At 46.7% G+C, this 22,638-nt stretch overlaps 1 protein-coding gene across 3 annotated transcripts in view; it reads left to right on the top strand.

Moving 5' to 3' along the window:
* IQCD (IQ motif containing D) overlaps window positions 1-22,638 on the top strand; it is a 44,508-nt gene that overhangs the window by 18,055 nt on the left and 3,815 nt on the right. For 2 of the 3 annotated variants that reach the window (XM_033955856.1, XM_033955857.1), the window contains exons 3-4: window positions 4,835-5,068; window positions 12,299-12,370. In XM_033955856.1, the coding sequence (XP_033811747.1) occupies window positions 4,835-5,068; window positions 12,299-12,370 (306 nt within the window). The remainder of the gene's footprint in view (window positions 1-4,834; window positions 5,069-12,298; window positions 12,371-22,638) is intronic. The other variant, XM_033955858.1, reaches the window with a different exon arrangement.

Raw genomic sequence — 22,638 nt, 5'->3', positions numbered from 1 at the left:
AAACTTTTTATAAAAATTGGGAAAATCCACTCACTGTCCCCGGAGCTCCTCGTAAGCTTGACAGCCTATACAGGGTCATCCCAATTCCGGGTTTTGACAAACCTCAATTGCCCCATGAGTCTCTCCTAGTTGAGTCTACATTAAAGAAAACTCAGGGCTCCAGTGTTTATGCCTCCACCCCTCCTGGCAGAGAAGGCAAAACGATGGATAAGTTTGGCAAACGCCTTTATCAAAATGCCATGCTAGCCAACAGGGCGAATAATTACACATTTCACTTCTCATTTTATATGAAGTATCTCGTACAACAACTATCCGCCCTACAAAAATACATCCCTGAACGCAAAGTTCCACTCTTTCAACAACAAATTTCCAGCCTCCTTCAACTACGGAAATTCATGGTGCGCTCTATTTATGATTCATTTGAGCTGACCTCCCGAGCGTCTGCCATAGCTGTTGCCATGCGACGTCTGGCCTGGTTGAGGGTATCTGATCTTGACATCAACCACCAAGATCGCCTAGCTAACGCACCCTGTCTTGGGGACGAACTTTTTGGGGAGTCCCTGGATTCGACCACCCAGAAGCTCTCAGCACATGAGACCAGATGGGACACTCTGGTAAAACCTAAAAAGAAGGCTCCACCTGCTCGTCCTTATAGACCACAGTCCTCTTACCAGCGCAGGTTCTCGGCCAGGCCTCTCAACCCTCCCCAACAGCAGCCTCGCAGACCTCGTCAACAACAACACACTCAGGCTCGCTCTCAATCTCACCAACCTGCCAAGCCTCTTCCTCCGTCAAAACCATCTCAGCCCTTTTGACTCCTTTCTCCAGGGCATAGCCAGTCTTCCACCATCATTACCTCTTCCTCAGCCAATCGGAGGACGTCTCCAACTCTTCCTCAACCGTTGGGAGGTCATCACATCAGACCTGTGGGTCCTCAACATTATCCGCCACGGCTATTCTCTCAACTTCCAGACTCTTCCACCAGACAACCCTCCTATAGAGTCTGCGTCCCACTCCTCCCAGTCCCTTCTCCTCCTAAGGGAGGTCCAATCCCTCCTTCTCCTCAATGCCATCGAAGAGGTTCCCACAGACCAAAGGGGTCAGGGATTCTACTCCCGCTACTTCTTGGTTCCCAAGAAGACAGGAGACCTTCGTCCCATCCTCGATCTCCGGGACCTCAACAAGTGTCTGGTCAAGGAAAAGTTCAGAATGCTCTCCCTGGCCACGCTTTATCCTCTTCTCTCTCAACACGACTGGCTATGTTCCCTGGACCTCAAAGAGGCCTACACTCACATTCCAATCCATCTGAATTCACGTCGCTACCTCCGATTTCAGATACAGCACCGCCACTATCAGTACAAGGTGCTACCCTTTGGCCTCGCATCATCGCCCAGGGTGTTCACCAAGTGCCTTATTGTGGTGGCGGCCTTTCTCAGGTCTCACAACCTCCAGGTGTTCCCCTACTTGGACGATTGGTTGGTAAAAGCACCTACGTCTCCACTTGTGCTACAAGCCACTCAGTACACCATCTCCTTCCTCCATCTCCTGGGGTTCGAGATCAACTACCCCAAGTCGCATCTGCTTCCCACACAGTGACTTCAGTTCATTGGAGCCGTTCTCGACACCACTCTCATGAGGGCGTTTCTCCCCTCCGACCGCCAACGGACCCTGCTCCACCTCTGCCGCCAGGTGCTCCTTCATCACTCCATTCCAGCTCGGCAGATGATGGTCCTCCTGGGCCACATGGCCTCGACGGTCCATGTGCTTCCTCTGGCACGACTCCACCTCAGGACACCTCAATGGACTCTAGCCAACCAATGGTCACAGACCACCGATCCTCTTTCTCATCCCATCTCTGTGACATCGTCTCTTCAGCAATCTCTTCAATGGTGGTTGAACTCATCCAATCTTTCCAGGGGTCTACTCTTTCATCTACCCCCTCACTCCATGATCATAACCACAGATGCCTCCCCCTATGCATGGGGAGCTCACCTGGGAGAACTTCGCACTCAGGGACTCTGAACCCCTCAGGAGCGTCAACATCACATCAATTTCCTGGAACTCAGGGCCATGTTCTATGCCCTCAAGACCTTCCAGCACCTTCTCTACCCTCAGGTTCTTCTCCTGTGCACAGACAACCAAGTCGCCCTGTACTACATAAACAAGCAAGGCGGCACCGGATCTACCCTCCTCTGTCAGGAGGCCATCCGCATCTGGACCTGGGCCACGGTCCGCAGTCTCTTCCTCAAGGCTGTCTATATCCAGGGCGAACTGAACTCCCTGGCCGACGATCTCAGCCGCATCCTTCAACCTCACAAGTGAACTCTGGATCCCCCCCCACTCCGCTCCATCTTTGCTCAGTGGGGCACCCCTCAGGTGGACCTCTTTGCAGCTCCTCACAACCATCAGCTGCCCCAGTTCTGTTCCAGACTCTTCTCTCCTCATCGTCTGGCCCCGGATGCATTCCTGCTCGACTGGACGGATCGGTTCCTCTATGCCTTTCCTCCACTACCTCTGATGTTGCGGACGTTAGTCAAACTCCGCAGGGACAAAGCCACCATGATTCTCATCGCCCCTCGGTGGCCTCACCAACACTGGTTCTCCCTCCTACTCCAGCTCAGCTCCAGGGAGCCCATTCCTCTTCCTGTGTTTCCTACTCTACTTACACAGCAGCATCAGTCTCTACTGCATCCCAATCTGTCCTCGCTCCACCTGACAGCTTGGTTTCTCTCGGGCTGACCTCTCCAGAGAATCTCTCTCAGCCTGTCTGTCGTATCCTGGATGCCTCAAGGAAACCGGCCACCCTCCAATGTTACCATCAGAAGTGGACCTGGTTCTCCTCTTGGTGTCTGCTTCATCACCACGATCCCACCTCATTGGCGGTGGAAACCGTACTGGACTATTTGCTCTCTCTCTCTGACGCTGGCCTCAAGTCGACCTCAATCAGAGTCCACCTCAGTGCCATCACTGCGTTCCATGAGCCTATCCTCGGAAAACCTCTTACGGCTCATCCCCTGGTTTCCCGGTTCATAAGAGGCCTCTTCAATGTCAAACCACCTCTGAAGCCTCCTCCAGTCGTCTGGGACCTGAATGTGGTTTTATCAGCACTCATGAAACCTCCGTTTGAGCCTCTTGCCACAACTTCACTCAAATTTCTTACATGGAAGGTGCTTTTCCTCATTGCCATCACCTCTGCCAGGAGGGTTAGTGAGCTGCATGCACTGGTTGCCGACCCACCTTTCACTGTTTTTCACCATGACAAGGTGGTTCTGCGTACCCATCCTAAATTCCTTCCCAAGGTGGTCTCGGACTTTCATCTCAACCAGTCCATTGTGTTGCCTGTCTTTTTCCCTAAGCCCCATTCTCATCCTGGGGAACAGGCGTTGCACACGCTGGACTGTAAGCGTGCCCTTGCTTACTACCTTGACCGTACCAGGGCTCACCGCTCATCTCCTTTTGTCCTTCGACCCTAACCGTCTAGGTCGTCCTATCTCCAAACGGACGCTTTCCAAATGGCTTGCTGCCTGCATTGAGTTCTGTTATGCTCGGGCCGGTCTCTCACTGGAAGGTGCTGCCACGGCCCACAGGGTCAGAGCTATGGCTGCTTCTGTGGCTTTCCTCCGTTCCATGCCCATCGAGGAAATCTGCAAGGCTGCCACTTGGTCCTCAGTTCATACATTCACTACTCACTACTGTCTGGATACCTTCTCCAGACGGGATGGGCACTTCGGCCAATCTGTGTTACACAATTTATTTTCCTAATGGCCAACCATCCCTCCTCCCTCTCTGTTAGCTTGGAGGTCACCCATGCGTTAAGAATATGCTGCCTGCTTGTCCTGCTTACCGTAACAGGTGTTATCCAGGGACAGCAGGCAGATATTCTTACGACCCACCCACCTCCCCGGGTTGGCTTCTTAGCTGGCTTATCTTAACTGGGGACCACGCACTCCTCCGTCGGGTGGGAAGGCACTCGCGCATGCGCGGTGCGGCCAACTAGAACTTTCTAGTGAAAAATGTCCGTACCGGGGCTCCGTCGGTGACGTCACCCATGCGTTAAGAATATCTGCCTGCTGTCCCTGGATAACACCTGTTATGGTAAGTAACTGTGCTTTCTGGCCTACTCCCGCCTGGCCATTTTATGCCACCCCTGGTATTATCTTCAGGCCGGCTTCCTCTTCCTCACTAATTCAGTGCACAAAGCTGCGGGCAGCGGCTCCTTGCACGTCCCGTGCCTCATCTGGAAGCCTTCCCTCTGACATCGCAACATCAGAGAGAAGGCTTCTGGTTCAGGCACAGGATGCGCATAGGAGCCACTGCCCGCAGCTTTGTACACTGAATTAGTGAAGAAGAGGGAGCCAGCCTGAAGATAATACCGGGGGTGGCATAAAATGGCGCTGTATCGATTGCACCGTGGACCGGCACTGTTTTGGGCCTGATGCACGTGCTGGCTCTGTGGACCGGCAGGAAATTTCTGTGGACTGGCACCAGTCCACGGACTGGTGGTTGAAGAACACTGACCTAGATGACAATTTGTACAAATTTACTAAACAATACAGTATTTTGGAAAAAAAATAAGATTATCTTTATTGATAAAAGGTTTAGAAGTATAGCAGAGCATGATTAAGTGCAGCAAGTCAGAATTGGGTAAGGGATTAAGAGTGGTTTTTTTTTTTTTATATAAGGGATTTTATTTGTTTTTTGCTATGTAAGGGATCACTTATCCTTTGGAAAAGGTTTGCTCTGGATAGCTCCATAGACAGCAGTGGTCCTAACTTTAAAATCCATTCAAACATATTTTTCTCTCTGTCTTGAAATACATTGATTTGGGCCCTAGATCTCAAACAAAAATGAAATTATTCGACAACTGAAAAGTCACCTCCACCAGTTGGAAAAATTCTCTGGTGAGAACATTCGTCGTACCAAGCAAGAAGCAGAGAAACAGCAAAAAGCTGACTATCGTGCTTCTGAGAGCAGATGCTTCAAATTGCAGCTTGAACTGCAGCTTCTACGGACACAGCTTAACACAGAGATCACTGAGCATCGGGAGGTGGAATTGGCTCTCAGAAAGGTACAAGGGAGAGGGATGACCAGCAGCATTGATGTGCACCTTATGTTTCTATTGGAGGCAGAGTTAAAGATCTCAATCTGTATACTTTGGAGGAAAAGCGGGAGAGGGGAGTTATGATAGAGACGTTTAAATACCTACGTAATGTAAATGCACATGAATTGAGTCTTTCATTTGAAAGGAAACTCTGAAATGAGAGGTAATAAGATGAAGTTAAGAGGTGATGGGCTCTCATCTAAGGAAATACTTTTTTTGCAGAAAGGGTGGTAGATGCATGGGACAGTCTCCCAGAAAAGGTGGTGGAGACAGAGACTGTGTCTGAATTCAAAAGGGCCTGGGATAGGCATGTGGGATCTCTCGGAGAGAGAAAGAGATCATGGTTGCTGCGGATGGGCATGATGGCATGTTTCTATGTTTAATCACTGCTTAGTTGTGTAATGCTTTACCCCTTCTTATTACATGCTTACTGGGAATTTAGAATTTTATATGTGTTCCTATTTTGTTTTTGTACACAGATAACGAGATCTTGAATCTTACTGCCTCTTTGCCATTTCTCCTCATATTCTGAGTCCTTTCTTAAGTTTACAGAAGCAGGAATAGTTATGATTAACACCGATGTCTTAGTGCAGGGGTCCTCAAAGTCCCTCCTTGAGGGCCAAATCCAGTCGGGTTTTCAGGATTTCCCCAATGAATATGCATTGAAAGCAGTGCATGCACATAGATCTCATGCATATTCATTGGGGAAATCCTGAAAACCCCTGCCTTAGTGATTCTTCACTGTTACACTAAAACAAAAAAATGTATATGTCTAGTGAACTAACAGCAGGAGCCCTTAGACAAAAATATATCTTTATATACTGAAAATAGTAAGATGAAATTAGATCTCGCCTGAGTCTCTAAGACTAACCCATACATATGCGAATTTGCCCTCTCACCAACAGATGAAGACTGAGAACAACTGCGTTAGTGATATCATTGTTTAAATGACTTATGCAGGCCCCAGCTAGTCAGTATTTCCAAAAGAAGTTAACTAATTCCCCTGTGGAACCAAGGGACAGAACTGAGAACCAACTCTAAGGCTCACTGAAAGTAAAAGAGATATTTTACTGTAGACTGTAGAAGGCAGGATAACACCATCCACCAACTTCTGTTGTCTTTTAGAAACATAGAAAGATGATGGCAGAAAAGGGCTACAGCCCATCAAGTCTGCCCACTCTACTGTCCCACCCCATTAAGTCAGAGTGCTGCTCGACCCACGTAGAGATCCTACGTGGATGTCCCATTTATTCTTAAAGTCGAGCACGCTAGTGGCCTTGATCACCTGCACCGGTAGTTTGTTCCAGTGATCCAACAAACTGGGTGGGTTCTGGATTGATCTGGATGGACTTAAGGTTAAAAAAAAAAATTAGCAGGTAAGATCTAATTTCACCTTTCTTACTGTCCCTTCAGACTATTCCAGACGTATAGGATATACCAAAGGTGGATATGATTTAAATCACTGCACAAAAAAAGGAATATTTGCTTGTTTCAACTCTTTATTTCTTCATAACAATTGTATCAAAATGACAGTAACATGCAATAATAACAAATACAGTGGAGCCTTGGTTTACGAGCATAATTTGTTCCAGAAGCATGCTCGTAAACCTCCCCGGGTTGGCTTCTTAGCTGGCTTATCTTAACTGAGGAATCGCATGCCCTATGTCGGGCGGGAAGGCACTCGCGCATGAACAATTCGGGCTATCGCAAACTTTCTAAAAAATTAAATTGGTGATGCACTTTTAAAGTGGTCTGTACCAGGGCTCCGTCGGTGTCACCACCCATTCGTGAGAATATCTGCCTGCTGTCCCTAGATAACACCTGTTATGGTAAGTAACTGTGCTGTTTGGGCCACCAGGTCTTTTTGCATTTTCACACATGTCTGTCTTACCCACAGGTAGAGGAACTTCTTTCAAATATTCCCAAGACTTGTAGAATATACTGCTCAAAAGATTTCATTTTTAATGCTTGTCCCTCCCTCCTTACACTTAACTCCTTGTGCAGATATATCAATGTCTCTCAAACTTTCTCGAGCCAGGGCACACTAAAAGTAGTGGCCATGGTTCGGGGCACCTGGAAGTGTGTGGATATCACCATGATGTCATCATGTGTGTGCCGGCTTCCCTTTTCTTCCCTCCCCCCTACGGGACGCAACTTCCGGTTTCGGAGGGAAGAGAAGGGAAGCCGGCACGCACACGACAGATCCTCGGAGGGAAGCTTACAACTTGCTGCTTTTACTTGATTTGGGCCTTCCTCATTGCCGGGTCCTGCCTTTGCGGAAACAGAAAGTAGGCTGGACCCGACAACGAGGAAGGCTCAAAGCAAGTAAAAGCAGCAAGTTGTAAGCTTCCCTCCGTGGTAGGTCAGCCATGGAGGGAAGCTTACAACTTGCCTAGCGACTCTGCTGACGGGTGTGTGAGCTGGGAGGGATGGGAAGAGAAATGCTACTGCTGCAACGAATGGGGGGGAGGGGGAAGATAAATGTTCTGCTGTTGCACCCATTTTGGGGGGGGGGGAAGGGAAGAGAAATGTTACTGCTGCTGCACCCAGGGAAGGGAGAGGAGAGGCAAGAGATGCCAAGACCATGGGAGGGAAAGGAAAGAAGCTACCAGACCATGGAAGGGAGGGGAGAGATGTCAGTGCATATGGGGGGAGGAGGGAGATGCCAGGGCATGGGGTGGAGTGGGACGGAAGGAAGGAAAGGAGAAGAGAGAGATGCCAGAGCATAGGGGAGGGGGGTGAAGCTGAAATGAATCGTGTACAAAGGAGAGAAAGGGCACAGGATATACAGTTTATTGAAGGGACATAGAAAGAGGGAAAGATGCCATATGGAACAGAGAGCGGGCGGACAGTGGATGGAAAGGGCATAGTATACACGATAAAATGGGAGTCACACTAAATCAGAAGGGAATCTCTTCACAGGGACTTAACAACAATAAGGTATGGAGGGCAATGTATGTTAATGCAAACAGTTTGGGCAACAAAATTCTGGAATTGGAGACTGAAATAATGAACGCAGACCTAGATGTGGTGGCAATATCTGAGACTTGGTTCACAGACTCGCATGGGTGGGATATGGTTATACCGGGCTACAACTTGCTTCGACGAGACAGAGAGGGAAAGTTAGGAGGAGGGGTAGCACTATACATTAAAGAAAACATCAAGACTACCAGAATCACAGATGTTAGATACTCCGGGGAATCCCTCTGGGTGAACCTGGCCAGAGGGAACAAAAAATGCTTATACCTTGGTGTGGTATATAGACCTCCTAGACAACAGGAAGACAAGGACATAGAACTGATCGAGGATATAGAGAACATCACTTTGCGCGGGGACACAGTTCTGCTAGGAGACTTCAACATGCCCGATGCAGATTGGAACACACTCTCTGCGACTACCTCTGGTAGCAGAAGAATATTAACCTCCATAAAGGGTGCACGACTCAAACAAATGGTACTGGAGCCCACTAGAAACGAGGCGATACTGACCTGGTACTCACCAACGGAGACAGCGTCACAGAAGTATTGGTAGGAGATACGCTGGCCTCCAGCCACCATAACATGGTATGGCTTAACCTCAGATGGGGGGTTTCTCTAGATCGAATACAGTGACGAGAGTCCTCAACTTTAAAGGCACAGACTTCGAACGCATGGGAGATTTTGTCCATCGGGAGCTGCAAAACCAAGCACAAACCGACAACGTGGAGAATATGTGGTCGACTCTGAAATCCACCCTGCATGAAGCAACAAATCACTATGTAAAAACGGTCAGCAAAAGTTGGAGAAACAAAAGACCCCAGTGGTTCAGTACTGAAATTTCAGACCTCGTTAAGAAGAAAAAAGCATTTATTGCCTACAAATATTTAGGAAAGCAGGAGGCAAAAGAAGACTATCAGGACAGGTCTAAAGCTGTCAAGAAGGCAGTCAGAGAGGCCAAGCTCCGAATAGAGGAGAATCTAGTGCGGAACATTAAGAAAGGGGATAAATCCTTCTTTAGGTATATTAGTGACAGGAAAAGAAACAAAGATGGGATAGAACGACTCAGGAAATCGGACGGGAATTATGCAGAATCGGATTCCACTAAGGCCGAACTACTAAATGAATACTTCTGCTCGGTTTTCACCTGTGAGGCGCCGGGATCCGGTCCACTTTTACAGACAAGGGAAAGCCAGAAAGACCCGTTTCAAGACTTCAAGTTTACGCCCAGTAGCGTCTACTGCGAACTTTCAAGACTCAAAGTGAACAAAGCCATGGGACCAGACAACCTACACCCCAGGGTGTTCAGAGAGTTGAGGGAAGTCCTGGCGGAACCATTGTCTGTGCTCTTCAATCTCTCCCTAAGCACGGGAAGAGTCCCCTTGTACTGGAAAACAGCTAACGTTATTCCACTCCACAAAAAGGGTTGCAGGACAGAGACGGCGAATTACAGACCGGTAAGTCTCACATCCATAGTATGCAAACTCATGGAAACACTGATCAAACAGAAACTTGATACAATCCTAGATGAAGAAAATCTACGTGATCCCCATCAATATGGATTTACCAAGGGCAGGTCCTGCCAATCAAATCTGATTAGCTTCTTCGACTGGGTAACAAGACAACTGGATGCCAGGGAGTCCCTGGACGTAGTGTATTTGGACTTCAGCAAAGCTTTTGATAGCGTCCCACACCGCAGGTTATTGAACAAGTTGAAATCGCTGGGATTAGGGGAAACACTAGCTACATGGGTTAAGGATTGGCTGAGCGGTAGACTTCAGAGGGTGATGGTAAATGGTACCCCATCCAAAACATCGGATGTGACCAGTGGAGTGTCGCAGGGCTCGGTCTTGGGTCCAATCCTATTCAACATATTCATAAGTGATATGACCCAAGGGCTCAGAGGAAAAATATCATTGTTCGCCGACGACACCAAACTGTGCAACATAGTAGGTAAAAGCACTATGCCTGACAGTATGACGCAGGACCTACTACTATTAGAACAATGGTCATCGACTTGGCAGCTCAACTTCAATGCTAAAAAATGCAAAGTGATGCACCTGGGTAAAAGAAATCTGTGCAGGACTTACACGTTAAATGGTGAGACCTTAGTTAGGACCACGGAAGAACGGGATTTAGGAGTAATCATTAGTGATGACATGAAAACTGCCAATCAAGTGGAAAAGGCTTCCTCCAAGGCAAGGCAAATGATGGGTTGTATCCGTAGAGGTTTTATCAGCAGGATGCCAGAAGTCATAATGCCACTGTACAGGTCCATGAGACCTCATTTGGAATATTGTGTTCAATTCTGGAGACCACATTACCGGAAAGATGTGCTGAGAGTTGAGTCAGTTCAGCGGATGGCCACCAGGATGGTCTCAGGGCTCAAGGATCTTCTGTATGAAGTAAGGCTGAATAAATTGCAGCTGTACTCACTTGAAGAACGAAGAGAGAGAGGGGACATGATTGAGACATTTAAATATATCACGGGTCGTATCGAGGTGGAAGAGGATATCTTTCGTCTTATGGGACCTTCGTCCACCAGAGGGCATCTGCTGAAAATCAGGGGAGGGAAATTTCATGGTGACTCCAGAAAGTATTTCTTCACTGAGAGGGTGGTCGATCATTGGAATGAACTCCCACGGCAGGTGATTGAGGCCAACAGCGTGGCAGATTTCAAAAATAAATGGGATATTCATGTGGGATCTCTAATGAGGTAAGGGCAGGGGGTTGGTGAGCAAACTCAAGGAGAAGGGTCACTAGAGTGGGCAGACTTGATGGGCTTTGGCCCTTTTCTGCCGTCATTTTTCTATGTTTCTATGGATGCAAGGGGCAGAGAGGGTGGACAGTAGATGGAAGGGGTAGAGAGAGAGAGAAAGTGGGCAGAGGCTGGGTGGAAGGGGCAAAGAGAGGACAGATGTTGCATGGAAGGGAGCAAGGACAAATGCAGAATAGAAAGAAGAGAATGAAGAGAAGATGGTTAAAGCAGAAATGACAAAGGGTAGAAAAATTTTTTTTGTTGCTTTACGTAGAATCAAGTAGTATTGTAACTGTATTGATTAAAGTTTATAAATAGGAAATGGAAATAAGGCAGGTTTTTTTTAAACTAAATCCCTATCCTCAGGTCAGGACAGGATATCATAGCAGCAGGGGTGCCCAAATGGTCGATTGCGATCAACCAGTAGATCGCAAAGTCATTGAATATATTTCCACATCTTTGAGTTATATTTGGGGCACTCAACCCAGTGCTTGGGGCACACCTAGCCAGTCTGGTTTTCAACATATCCACAATGTATATGCATGAGAAAAATTTGCATATAGTGGAGGTGGTGCATGCAAATTTATCTCATGCATATTCATTATGGATGTCTTGAAAATCAGACTGGGTTGAGAACCGCTGCTATAAAGCAAAGCAACTGATGCTGGTGACTGGGAAATAAATCATGTTTGGATCTAATTGAACACTGAGTGAAAATGGTCCTGTCTTAGTCGTTCTTACATGTTTAAATTTTATGTGGTGATTTTTTTTATATGTGCATATTTTCCTTTCTGAACAGATTTTTTGTGGAGGTTTACTTATATTTGAGATTCTGTCTCTCCTTCCTATATTTTAAAAAAATAAATAAATACAGTGAGTAGAGTGGCAGCCCTTGAGTACCTGGACTAGAGACAGGAACTCAAGGGCTGCCACTCTACTCACTGTATTTATTTATTTATTTTAAATATAGGAAGGAGAACTACATCCTCTAAAACCTTACCCAACTAGGCCTATCCTGACCAGAGTCAGACTACACAGGACATCTCAATAGCATCTACTGGAGACTGATGAATACTGTCTAGCTAGGAGGCTGTACAGAATGCCTATAGGATGACGCCACTAAGTCAGTGGTTCTCAATCTCCATCTGCTGGCAGGATAGTGAATATCCACAAATGGGCTGATCTATCACATTATTTCCCATATGGAATAGAGATCTTATCCTATCTCTTTGTTTGGCATACCATAGATACGCTTAGGAGGCTTCTTTGACTTGAATCTCAGCCTTACTGTTTCTTGGGTCGTATCAGTTGGCATCATGTTAGAATATGCTGCCATATATAAAGGAAACAGTGGATTCTTTAATCAGCAAAGAACAATTGGTTTATAGACAAAAGTATACTTAAAACACCATTTCTAGGATGTTCTGCTACATGTTATTTTTCTTCTAACTTATTTTTCTTCAGAGGAAGTATAAGGTTGAGACAGAAATTGAGAACTGGATCCAGAAATATGACTTGGATATGGGAGAGAAGCAGGTACCTTTTTAGACATGTTCCTTATTTTAGTACTTTATTTCAATAGGATCTCATCTAATACTTTTCCAACTGTAGTCCTTAAAAATGTAGGGCTGGCTTGTATTGTCAGCTGCCTAAGAAATGGCCGCCGATTTCATGTAGAATCGTGGCTGATTTATAAAACAGGCGCCTTAATTATAGGCTAGCATTTTAAAGGCCTACATTTAAGGTGCCGGTCTTGTATAACAAAGAATAGTAGTGTTGCCGTAGTGGCACTTTAAGTCAATAATTTGAACTTTTATACTATCCATTAGTTGCGATGATTGAATGGTGAGATATTAATGCTGGGGTTCGCCCCCGTTATTGTCTCCTTGATTCTGAGCACAAAAGTTAACAAGAGTTGTATACTCATTTGAAAATTGGTGAAGCCGAGATTTATTGAGTGATTTTTTAATCATTAGTGAGACCAATACAGGCAAGTCATATAGCTTCCGCCCTGGGTTCTGCTTCCGCCCTGGGGATCTCGAGGGGGGGTTTCCCTCCATGTCTACTCCAATTTGGGCCCCCCTCAGTGCCAGTCGCATCCCCACCTCGTCCAAGCATCCTCAGGTGACTTGGGATAAATATTTTATTTCTGAGGAGCAGTTTTCAATGGATGAGGACCTGGACCCTTAGGGAGACCTCCAGGATACTCTCGGGGATGCTGGTAGCGGGGCTTCTGCGGTTTCATCTACCGGCAACGATGCATCCGTGGTGCGCATTTTTCTGCGGGACGCACTCCCGGAGCTGATTCTTCAGGTCTCCTCGGTGTTATGTTTTGAGGAGGAGACACAGGAGACCCCGCATATGGTAGACCCTCTGCTTCAGGAGATTCGCTCTGCATTCCGCTCCTTTCCCATGCATCAGGATATTCAGGATTATGTCCTGGAGGGGGATAGGGATACCTTTAAGTTGCCAGTGGTGGACATGGTGGTCTCAACTATTGCTAAACGGCATACTGTGCCGGTAGAGGCAGTTCTGCCTTAAGGGACTTTGAGGAGCATAAGTTGGAGGCCCTCCTTAAGCAGAATTTTGATGTCTCTGCCTTAGGGGTCTAGGCAGCCATTTGTGGGGGCTGTGTGGCTTGGGCCATGTTTTGATGGGCCGAACGTGTCCTTGACCATGAGTCTGATGACTGGTCCTTGGTGGATCAGGAGGTGGCAAAGATTGAGATGGCTGCCTCTTATCTCTTGGATGCCCTGTATGACTTGTAGCCGTCTGCGAAATCCTCTTCTCTTGGAGTGGCAGCGCGTCATACCTTATGGCTTTGTGCTTGGGTGGCTGATGCGGCATCTAAGACTAAACTAACAATTTCTCTTTCGGGGGTCCTTTTCGTTTGGAGAGGATTGTAAAGTTGGTTCGGACCCTGACAGACTCTAAAATGTCCCGCCTGCCTGAAGACCGTATCCGTCCGGCTGCTCGGGATGGCACTGCTCGGGGGCATCTGCGTGAGTTCCCCTCTCCAGCAGGGCACCTGATCACAGTTACACCCCTCCCCCGATCCAGCAGGGGAGAACACTTTAAAAGAAGCGGTGCTAACGGCTCACCGAGACCATCAGCAGTATCGGGAGCTCCTCTCCAGCAGGGCACCTGATCATAGTTACACCCCTCCCCCGATCCAGCAGGAGAGAACACTTCAGCTCACCGAGACCAGCAGCAGTGCCCCTCTCCAGCACGGCACCTGGTCACAGTTCCACAGCATGTAGATCATCATATTAATATTGAAGAGTGTCAGCTCAGGAGTGGCATGTGAGCACCGCTCTGCCTCTCCCACGACCCAGCAGGGAAAAAAAAAAAGATTGCTTTCAAGCAGCGGGCTGACATCTTTTCGCCAGCCCGCTCAGGAGAGGAGTGCGATCACCGCTCCGCCTCTCCCACGACCTAACAGGGAGAAAAAGATTTAATCTCCTCTCCCTGCTGATAACGGGGAAGAGGTCGAGCTGGCTTGACCAACCTTGCATGCCGGTCCGATGTAGTCCCTCTGTGGCGGCATGGGCTGACTCCCGCCTTCATCTGCCCTCAGCACGCCGTTGTTGAAGCTTGAATTCAACGGAGCTAGTCCTATACTAGTTCGGGAGGGGGCGAAGCAGTGCTCCCACCCTCCTCTCCGCTAGTGGCGCCAGAACTCTCCCATCCACCACGAAAAGAAACAGGACCCAATTCTTCAACTCTTAACCGCCACCATAGAACCATTCAGGCATCAGGCAACGGCTCCCTCAGCTGCCAGATCGGAGCAACTGTCAAACTGGAAATCGGTAGGTGAGCTCAAAAGAAGCAAACACCAACGAGACTGGAAGTCCCAAATGAAAACAGCAGAGACAGAACAAAAAACCAACAAAAAAGAAATTTAAAAGAAAAATCAACAAAGGCAAAATAAAACAAACACAAAAGCAGGACAAGGGAGACAGCACAGAACATAACATAAGAAATGCCTCCGCTGGGTCAGACCTGAGGTCCATCGCGCCCAGCAGTCCGCTCACACGGCGGCCCAACAGGTCCAGGACCTGTGCAGTAAACCTCTATCTATATCCCTCTATCCCCTTTTCCAGCAGGAATTTGTCCAATCCTTTCTTAAACCCCAGTACCGTATTCTGCCCTATAACGTCCTCTGGAAGTGCATTCCAGGTGTCCACCACACGTTGTGTAAAGAAAAACTTCCTAGCATTCGTTTTGAATCTGTCCCCTTTCAACTTTTCCGAATGCCCTCTTGTTTTTTTATTTTCTGAAAGTTTGAAGAATCTGTCTTTCTCTACTCTCCCCATACCCTTCATGATCTTGTAAGTCTCTATCATATCTTATCTAATCCTTAGGTTTGTATACCGTATCATCCCCATGTTCGTAGAGCTCGACGCGGTTTACAGTAGGAGAAATAGGAAGGAACTACAACAGAGGGTTAGAGGTAGAAGTGTGAAGAAAATATCCCCTCTAAGTCTTCACTTCTCCAGGGAAAAGAGTCCCAGTTTTTCCAATCTCTCAGCGTATGAAAGGCTTTTCATCCCCCTTAATCAGTCGTGGTCGCTCTCCTCTGAACTCTCTCGAGTAACACCATATCCTTCTTAAGGTACGGCGACCAATACTGGACGCAGTACTCAAGATGCAGACGCACCATTGCCCGGTACAGCGGCAGGATAACTTCTTTCGTTCTGGTTGTAATACCCTTCTTGATTATACCTAGCATTCTATTCGCTCTCTTAGCGGCCGCTGCGCACTGTGCCGTCGGCTTCATTGTCATGTCCACCATTATCCCCAAGTCCCTTTCTTGGGTACTCTCAGACAATAACATCCCTCCCATCGTATAATTGTACCTCGGGTTTCTGCTTCCCACATGCAATACTTTACACTTCTCAACATTGAACTTCATCTGCCATCTCTCTGCCCATTCCCCTAGTTTGTCCAAGTCCCTTTGCAATTCTTCGCAGTCCTCCTTTGTCTGAGCTCCACTAAATAGTTTGGTGTCGTCCGCAAATTTTATTATCTCACACTTCGTCCCTGTTTCTAGATCATTTATGAATATATTAAAAAGCAGCGGCCCGAGCACCGAGCCCTGCGGAACACCACTCGTGACCTTTCTCCAGTCTTGAGTAGTGGCCCTTCACCCCTACCCTCTGTTTCCTACCCTCTAACCAGTTTCTGATCCATCTATGCACATCTCCGTCCACCCCATGGTTCTTCAGTTTCCGGAGTAGACATTCATGAGGCACCTTGTCAAAGGCTTTCTGGAAATCTAGGTATATGATGTCTATGGGGTCTCCTCTGTCCATCTGTTTGTTAATTCCCTTGAAGAAGTGCAATAAGTTAGTCAGGCACAATCTCCCCCTGCAGAAACCATGTTGGCTGGTTATCAGAAGTTCATTTTTTTCAAAATGTTCATCAATGTTTTCTTTTATCAGTGCTTCCGCCATTTTCCCCGGAACCAAGGTCAGACTCACCGGTCTGTAGTTTCCCGGGTCACCTCTTAATCCCTTTTTAAAGATGGGCGTAACGTTGGCTATCTTCCAGTCCTCCGGGATCACACCTGTTTTCAGAGATAGGTTTCAAATTTGCTGTAATAGTTCCGCTATTTCCTCCTTTAGTTCTTTCAGAACCCTTGGATGGATTCCATCCGGACCGGGGATTTGTCAGTTTTTAGTTTTTCTATCTGCCTGCGCACATCATCAAGGCTCACTTCCATGGATGTTAACTTTTGAGCTTGATTTCCATTGAATATTTGTTCAGGTTCCGGTATGTTGGTTGTGTCTTCGCTTGTAAATACAGACGAAAAGAACATGTTAAGTCTTTCTGCGACCTCTTTTTCTTCCTTCACCGCTCCCTTCTGGTCTCCGTCGTCCAGTGGTCCCACCTCCTCTCTAGCCGGTAGTTTCCCTTTAACATATGTAATGTAATGTAATGTAATTTATTTCTTATATACCGCTACATCCGTTAGGTTCTAAGCGGTTTACAGAAAATATACATTAAGATTAGAAATAGGAAAGGTACTTGAAAAATTCCCTTACTGTCCCGAAGGCTCACAATCTAACTAAAGTACCTGGAGGGTAATAGAGAAGTGAAAAGTAGAGTTAGAGGAAAAATAAAAATAAAATAAACATTTTAACAAGACAGCATTGATCTAAATACTTTGGGAGGTAGAAGAGAGGAGAGAAAGGAATAGAAGCAGAAGGGGGAGACGTTGAACAGTAGAATTCTGGAGAAATTTAAATGATAGAAATAGAACAAAACAAAGACAAAATGCAAACAATAGATAAGATTAAAGATAAATCATAAGCTGGAAAGAAAAATAAAATAAAACTTTGTCTTCAATCCACGGTTTCAGCGTCAGTGATGAAGTGGAGCAAGTAAGTTTAGGAGGAGCGATGACGTTTCCAGAAAAAGGGCTTCTTCAGGGAAGAGACTTGGCCGACAGTCCCAGGATGTCTATGTCTCCTCCCCTGCGATGTTCTTCCATCCATGCATTCCCTCCCATACACACTGCCCGTGCCCCAGCCGCTCCAAGGAGGCTGCCCCAGATGAGGCCCATATCTAAAGAATGGCTTGAAATTTCGTGCTTCCCTGGCTAGTCTCTCCTCATACTCTCTTGGCTTTTCGAACCACACGGTGACATTCTTTTTGATACTTCCTGTGCTCTTTCCGGTTTCTCTCAGATTTGTCCTTTTTCCATTTTCCTGAATGAATTTTTCTTATTGCCTATCGCTTCCTTCACTATTTTAGTTATCCCTCGCCGGGTCTTTTGTTCGACTCTTGTTGCACCCTTTTTCTGAATCTGGGGATATACAGATTTTGCGCCTCGCTCACCATTGTCCTTGAAAAAGGACCAGGCATGTTTCTACCGTCTGCCATTTTTTGGAAGTGTTCCTAAGTTTCTTCTTTACCATTCCTCTCATTGCTTCGAAGTTTCCCTTCCTGAAGTTAAAAGTTGTCGCTATGGTTCTCTTTCCTTTCAGTATTCCTATTTCCACCTTGAACTTGATCATATTTATGATCGCTGTTTCCCAACGGTCCCCTCTAAGCCCATTTTAGGATTAGATACAGAGTGGCATTTTCCGCTCGTTCGGTTCTCTACAAGCTGCTCCATGAAGCAATCTGCCTCCCTAGAGCATCTTGAGCTTCCAAGACTCCAGTCTATCCCAGGATAGTTGAAGTCTCCCATAATAACTGTGTTACCGCTTTTGCATTCTCGCTTCATCTCGGCTTCCATTTCTTCATCGATATCTCCGGTTTGTCCAGGTGGACGATAGTATAGGCCTATCTTTATTTCAGGCCCTTTCCTTCCTGGTATTTTAACCCATAGCAATGATGACCTAACTGGCCGCCATCTTGTTGGAATATTCATTTCTATCTCTATCTCTACCTCTGTCTTTATATATTTATCTTTACTTTTCATAAATTGTTTCTTCAGGTACTTTAGTTAGATTGTGAGCCTTTGGGACAGTTAGGGAATTTCCAAGTACCTAACTTATTTATTTTTATTTATTGTATCTTTTAATGCATCATTTTTGTAAACCGCTTAGAAACCTCACGGTTATTAGCGGTATATAAGAATTAAATTAAATTAAATATTGCCCTGGTCAAGGAGCTGCTTCTTTCTGGGTCTTCCTGGGGTCGTTTTCTTTCAGCGTATGCAGTCCTTTTTTGGGGGCCCATGATTCCTCCACCAGCCCTTTGACCATCCGGCCCACCCAATGACTTCTTGCTGGTACCTCCTTTGGTTCTGGTGGGCACTTGGTTGCAAGATTTTTACCAGGGGTGGGCCGAGATCACGTCCAATCAGTTTTCCTGCTCATTGCCGGATCATGGAACATGGGAGACAACACAGGAGCAGTAAAGGATACCGTAAATGAAACTGTAAGGACAGCCAAGAGTAGAAGGTCCAAAAAGGTAACACAAAGGGAACTTAGATGTATGTATACAAATGCTAGAAGTCTAGGAAACAAAATGGGAGAACTAGAGACGATAGCAAGACATGAGAACATGGATATCATTGGCATAACAGAAACATGGTGGAATGAAGAAAACAAATGGGACACAGTACTACAGGGATACAAACTATATAGAAGGGATCGAGAAGGGCAGAAAGGTGGAGGTATTGCCCTATATGTTAAGGAAGGAATAGATTCTGTTGGAATGATTACAACAGACAGGAAAGAGAAGCTGGAGTCCCTCTGGATCAAAATTCCTGGTCACAATGGTGCAGATACAAAAATTGGCCTTTACTATCGTCCCCCAAGACAGGCGGAGGTCACTGACTCAGATATGATGGAGGAAATCAAACAAGTATGCAAGACAGGCAATGTAGTTATATTGGGAGACTTCAATTTCCCAGGAATAGACTGGAAACTAGGAGCCTCCAACTGCGGCAAGGAGGCCAAGTTCCTGGAGGTGCTAGGGGATTGCTTCCTGGAGCAAATGGTAAAAGAGCCGACAAGAGGAGACACCACCTTGGACTTGGTCCTAAATGGTCTCACCGGACCGATAACAGAAGTAGAAGTCATGGTTCCACTGGGAACGAGTGATCACAATGTAATCAACTTTAAACTTGACATCGGGAAAGGGAAACATACCAAAACCTTAACCACCACCTTAAACTTTAAAAAGGGTAAATACGATTGCATGAGAGCCATGGTAACAAAACGACTCGAGAAGATGGTGGACAAACTTGAAACAGTAGATCAGGCATGGTGCCTATTGAAAAATACTATTGCAGAAGCACAAGATCTCTACATTCCGAGGATTTCCAAAGATCGGAGAACTAAAGGCAAAGGAGAACCGGCATGGCTTACCATACAGGTGAATGAAGCCATAAAAGAAAAGAAGGACTCTTTCAAAAAATGGAAATGCACGAAGACAACCGAAGCCTGGAACAAACATAAAGATGAACAGAAGAAATGTCACAAGGCGGTGAGGGATGCAAAACAGGACTATGAGGAAAAAATAGCCCGGGAGGCTAAAAACTTCAAGCCCTTCTTTAGATACGTGAAAGGGAAAAAACCTGCAAAAGAGGCAGTGGGACCCCTGGACGACAAGGGAAGAAAAGGGTACATCAAGGAAGATAAACAAATCGCAGTCAAACTAAATTCTTTCTTTGCGTCCGTCTTTACGAAGGAGGACACCTCAACAATACCTGAAGCGGAGAAACTGTTTACAGGAGAAATAGAGGACAGCCTCACCACAGTTGAAGTGAACTTAGATCAGATATACTACCAGATCGACAAACTTAAAAGTGACAAATCCCCTGGACCGGATGAAATTCACCCGAGAGTCTTGAAGGAATTGAAGGTTGAAATCGGAGAGTTATTGCAAAAACTTGCAAACCTGTCAATCAGAACTGGTCAGATACCAGACGACTGGAGGAAAGCGAACATCACGCCAATCTTCAAAAAAGGATCGAGAGGAGAACCGGGCAACTATAGACCTGTGAGTCTTACGTCTGTCCCCGGCAAGATGATTGAATCACTGATCAAGGATAGCATAGTTCAGCACTTGGACACACACGACTTGATGAAACCCAGTCAACGTGGATTCAGGAAAGGGAAATCGTGTTTGACGAATTTACTCCAATTCTTTGAGACCGTGAACAAGCAAATTGATAGTGGAAAGCCGGTGGACATAATATACTTGGACTTCCAGAAAGCATTTGACAAAGTTCCACATGAAAGACTTCTCAGGAAACTACAAAGCCATGGCATAGAGGGAGATATACAAAGATGGATAGGCAAATGGCTGGAAAATAGGAAGCAGAGAGTGGGCATAAATGGGAAGTTCTCCGACTGGGAGAAAGTGACTAGTGGTGTACCCCAGGGCTCGGTACTTGGGCCGATCCTTTTTAATATTTATATCAATGACCTGGAAAACGGAACATCCAGTGAGATCATCAAGTTTGCAGACGACACAAAACTCTGCCGGGCAATCAGATCGCAGGAGGACAGTGAGGAACTCCAGAGCGATTTGTGTCGGTTAGAAAACTGGGCGGAGAAATGGCAGATGAAGTTCAATGTGGAGAAATGCAAGGTAATGCATTTAGGCAGTAAAAATAAGGAATACGAGTACAGAATGTCAGGTGCAACTCTGGGAAAAAGTGAACAAGAAAGGGATCTGGGTGTACTGATAGATAGGACCCTGAAGCCGTCGGCACAATGCGCGGCAGCGGCAAAAAAGGCAAATAGAATGTTGGGCATGATAAAGAAAGGAATCTCGAGTAGATCGGAGAAAGTTATAATGCCGCTTTATAGGGCAATGGTCAGACCCCACTTGGAATACTGCGTCCAACATGGTCTCCCTACCTAAAGAAGGATATAAAACTGCTGGAGAGGGTGCAGAGGCGAGCAAACTAAACTAGTGAAGGGTATGGAGAAACTGGAATATGAGGATCGACTTAAAACACTGGGATTGTCTCCCTTGAGAAAAGGAGACTGCGTGGGGATATGATCGAGACCTTCAAAATACTGAAAAGAATCGACAAAATAGAGCAGAGAAGATTATTTACATTGTCCAATTTTGTCACGGACAAGAGGACATAAAATGAAGCTAAGGGGGGCAAGTTCAGGACTAATATCAAGAAGTTCTGCTTCACACAGAGAGTGGGTTGACATCTGGAATACTCTCCCAGGGGAGATTATTGCAGAATCGACAGTCCTAGGCTTCAAGGGCAAACTAGATGCATATCTCCTTGAGAGAGGCATATAGAGATAGGGTTGGCTATAGGGTAAGCCAAGGTGTATACCTGGCAGGGCCTCCCGCGTGTGCGGATCACCGGACTTGATGGACCGAAGGTCTGATCCGGAGATGGCGCTTCTTATGTTCTTATTTTCTCGCATCTCCTTGTCTGGCGGCTTGGGAAAAGCGAGCGTTTCACCAGACGCTTCAAAGATTCCTAAATCTCAAAGCGGTTGTGCCTGTGCCTCAGGCAGAGTGGGGCACCAGCCAGTACTTCATTTACTTTGTGGTGCCCAAGAAAGAAGGGACTTTTTGGCCCATCTTGGATCTGAAAGGGGTCAACAGGGCTCTCAGTTTCATTTTTTCGCATGAAGACCCTATGCTCAAGTCATTCTGGCGGTTCAGCTGGGAGAATTTCTGACCTCTCTTGATCTAACAGGGGCCTACTTGAATGTTCCAATTCGGGCCTCCCCTCAGCGGTTCCTGCACTTTGCGATCTTGGGCCGGCACTATCAGTTTTGTGCTCTTTCCTTTTGTCTGGCCATGGTTGCACAGATGTTCACCAAGATTATGGTGGTCATGGAAGCGGCCTTACGCAAGGAGGGCATTCTGGTTCACCCCTATCTGGACAACTGGTTGATCCGCGTGTCATTTCAGGAGTGCGCCTGGGTTACGGCTCGGGTTGTGGAGTTCCTGCAGTTGTTGGGATGGGTTGTCACCCTGTCCAAGAGCCGGTTGATCCCGTCTCAGTGCCTGGAGTACCTTGGGGTTCTTTTCGATACCGGTTTGGGGAGGCCTTCAGGCTGGAGGCCCGTGTGGCCAAATTGCAGTTGCAGGTTCACCTTCTGATGGCTTCCCGATGTCTTCTGGTTTCTCCAGGTTCTGGGGTCGATGGCGGCTTCCCTGGATGTGGTTCGTTTTAGTCATGAGCTCACATGCACCCGCTTCAGCAGTGGTCGCCCCAAGTACACGATCTGGACTCTCCCGTTCCTCTTCAGGGGTTAGCTCGTCGCAATCTCCATTGGTGGCTGCAGTCTTCCAATCTGGTGCAGGGAGTGAGTCTGGATCAACTCCAGTGGACAGTCATTATCACAGTCTCCTTG

The sequence above is a fragment of the Geotrypetes seraphini genome, chromosome 8 (assembly GCF_902459505.1).
Source record: "Geotrypetes seraphini chromosome 8, aGeoSer1.1, whole genome shotgun sequence".
NCBI classification, from domain to species: Eukaryota; Metazoa; Chordata; class Amphibia; order Gymnophiona; family Dermophiidae; genus Geotrypetes; species Geotrypetes seraphini.
Note: the sequence above shows the minus strand (reverse complement) of the source record. Positions and strands in the feature narration are given on the sequence as shown.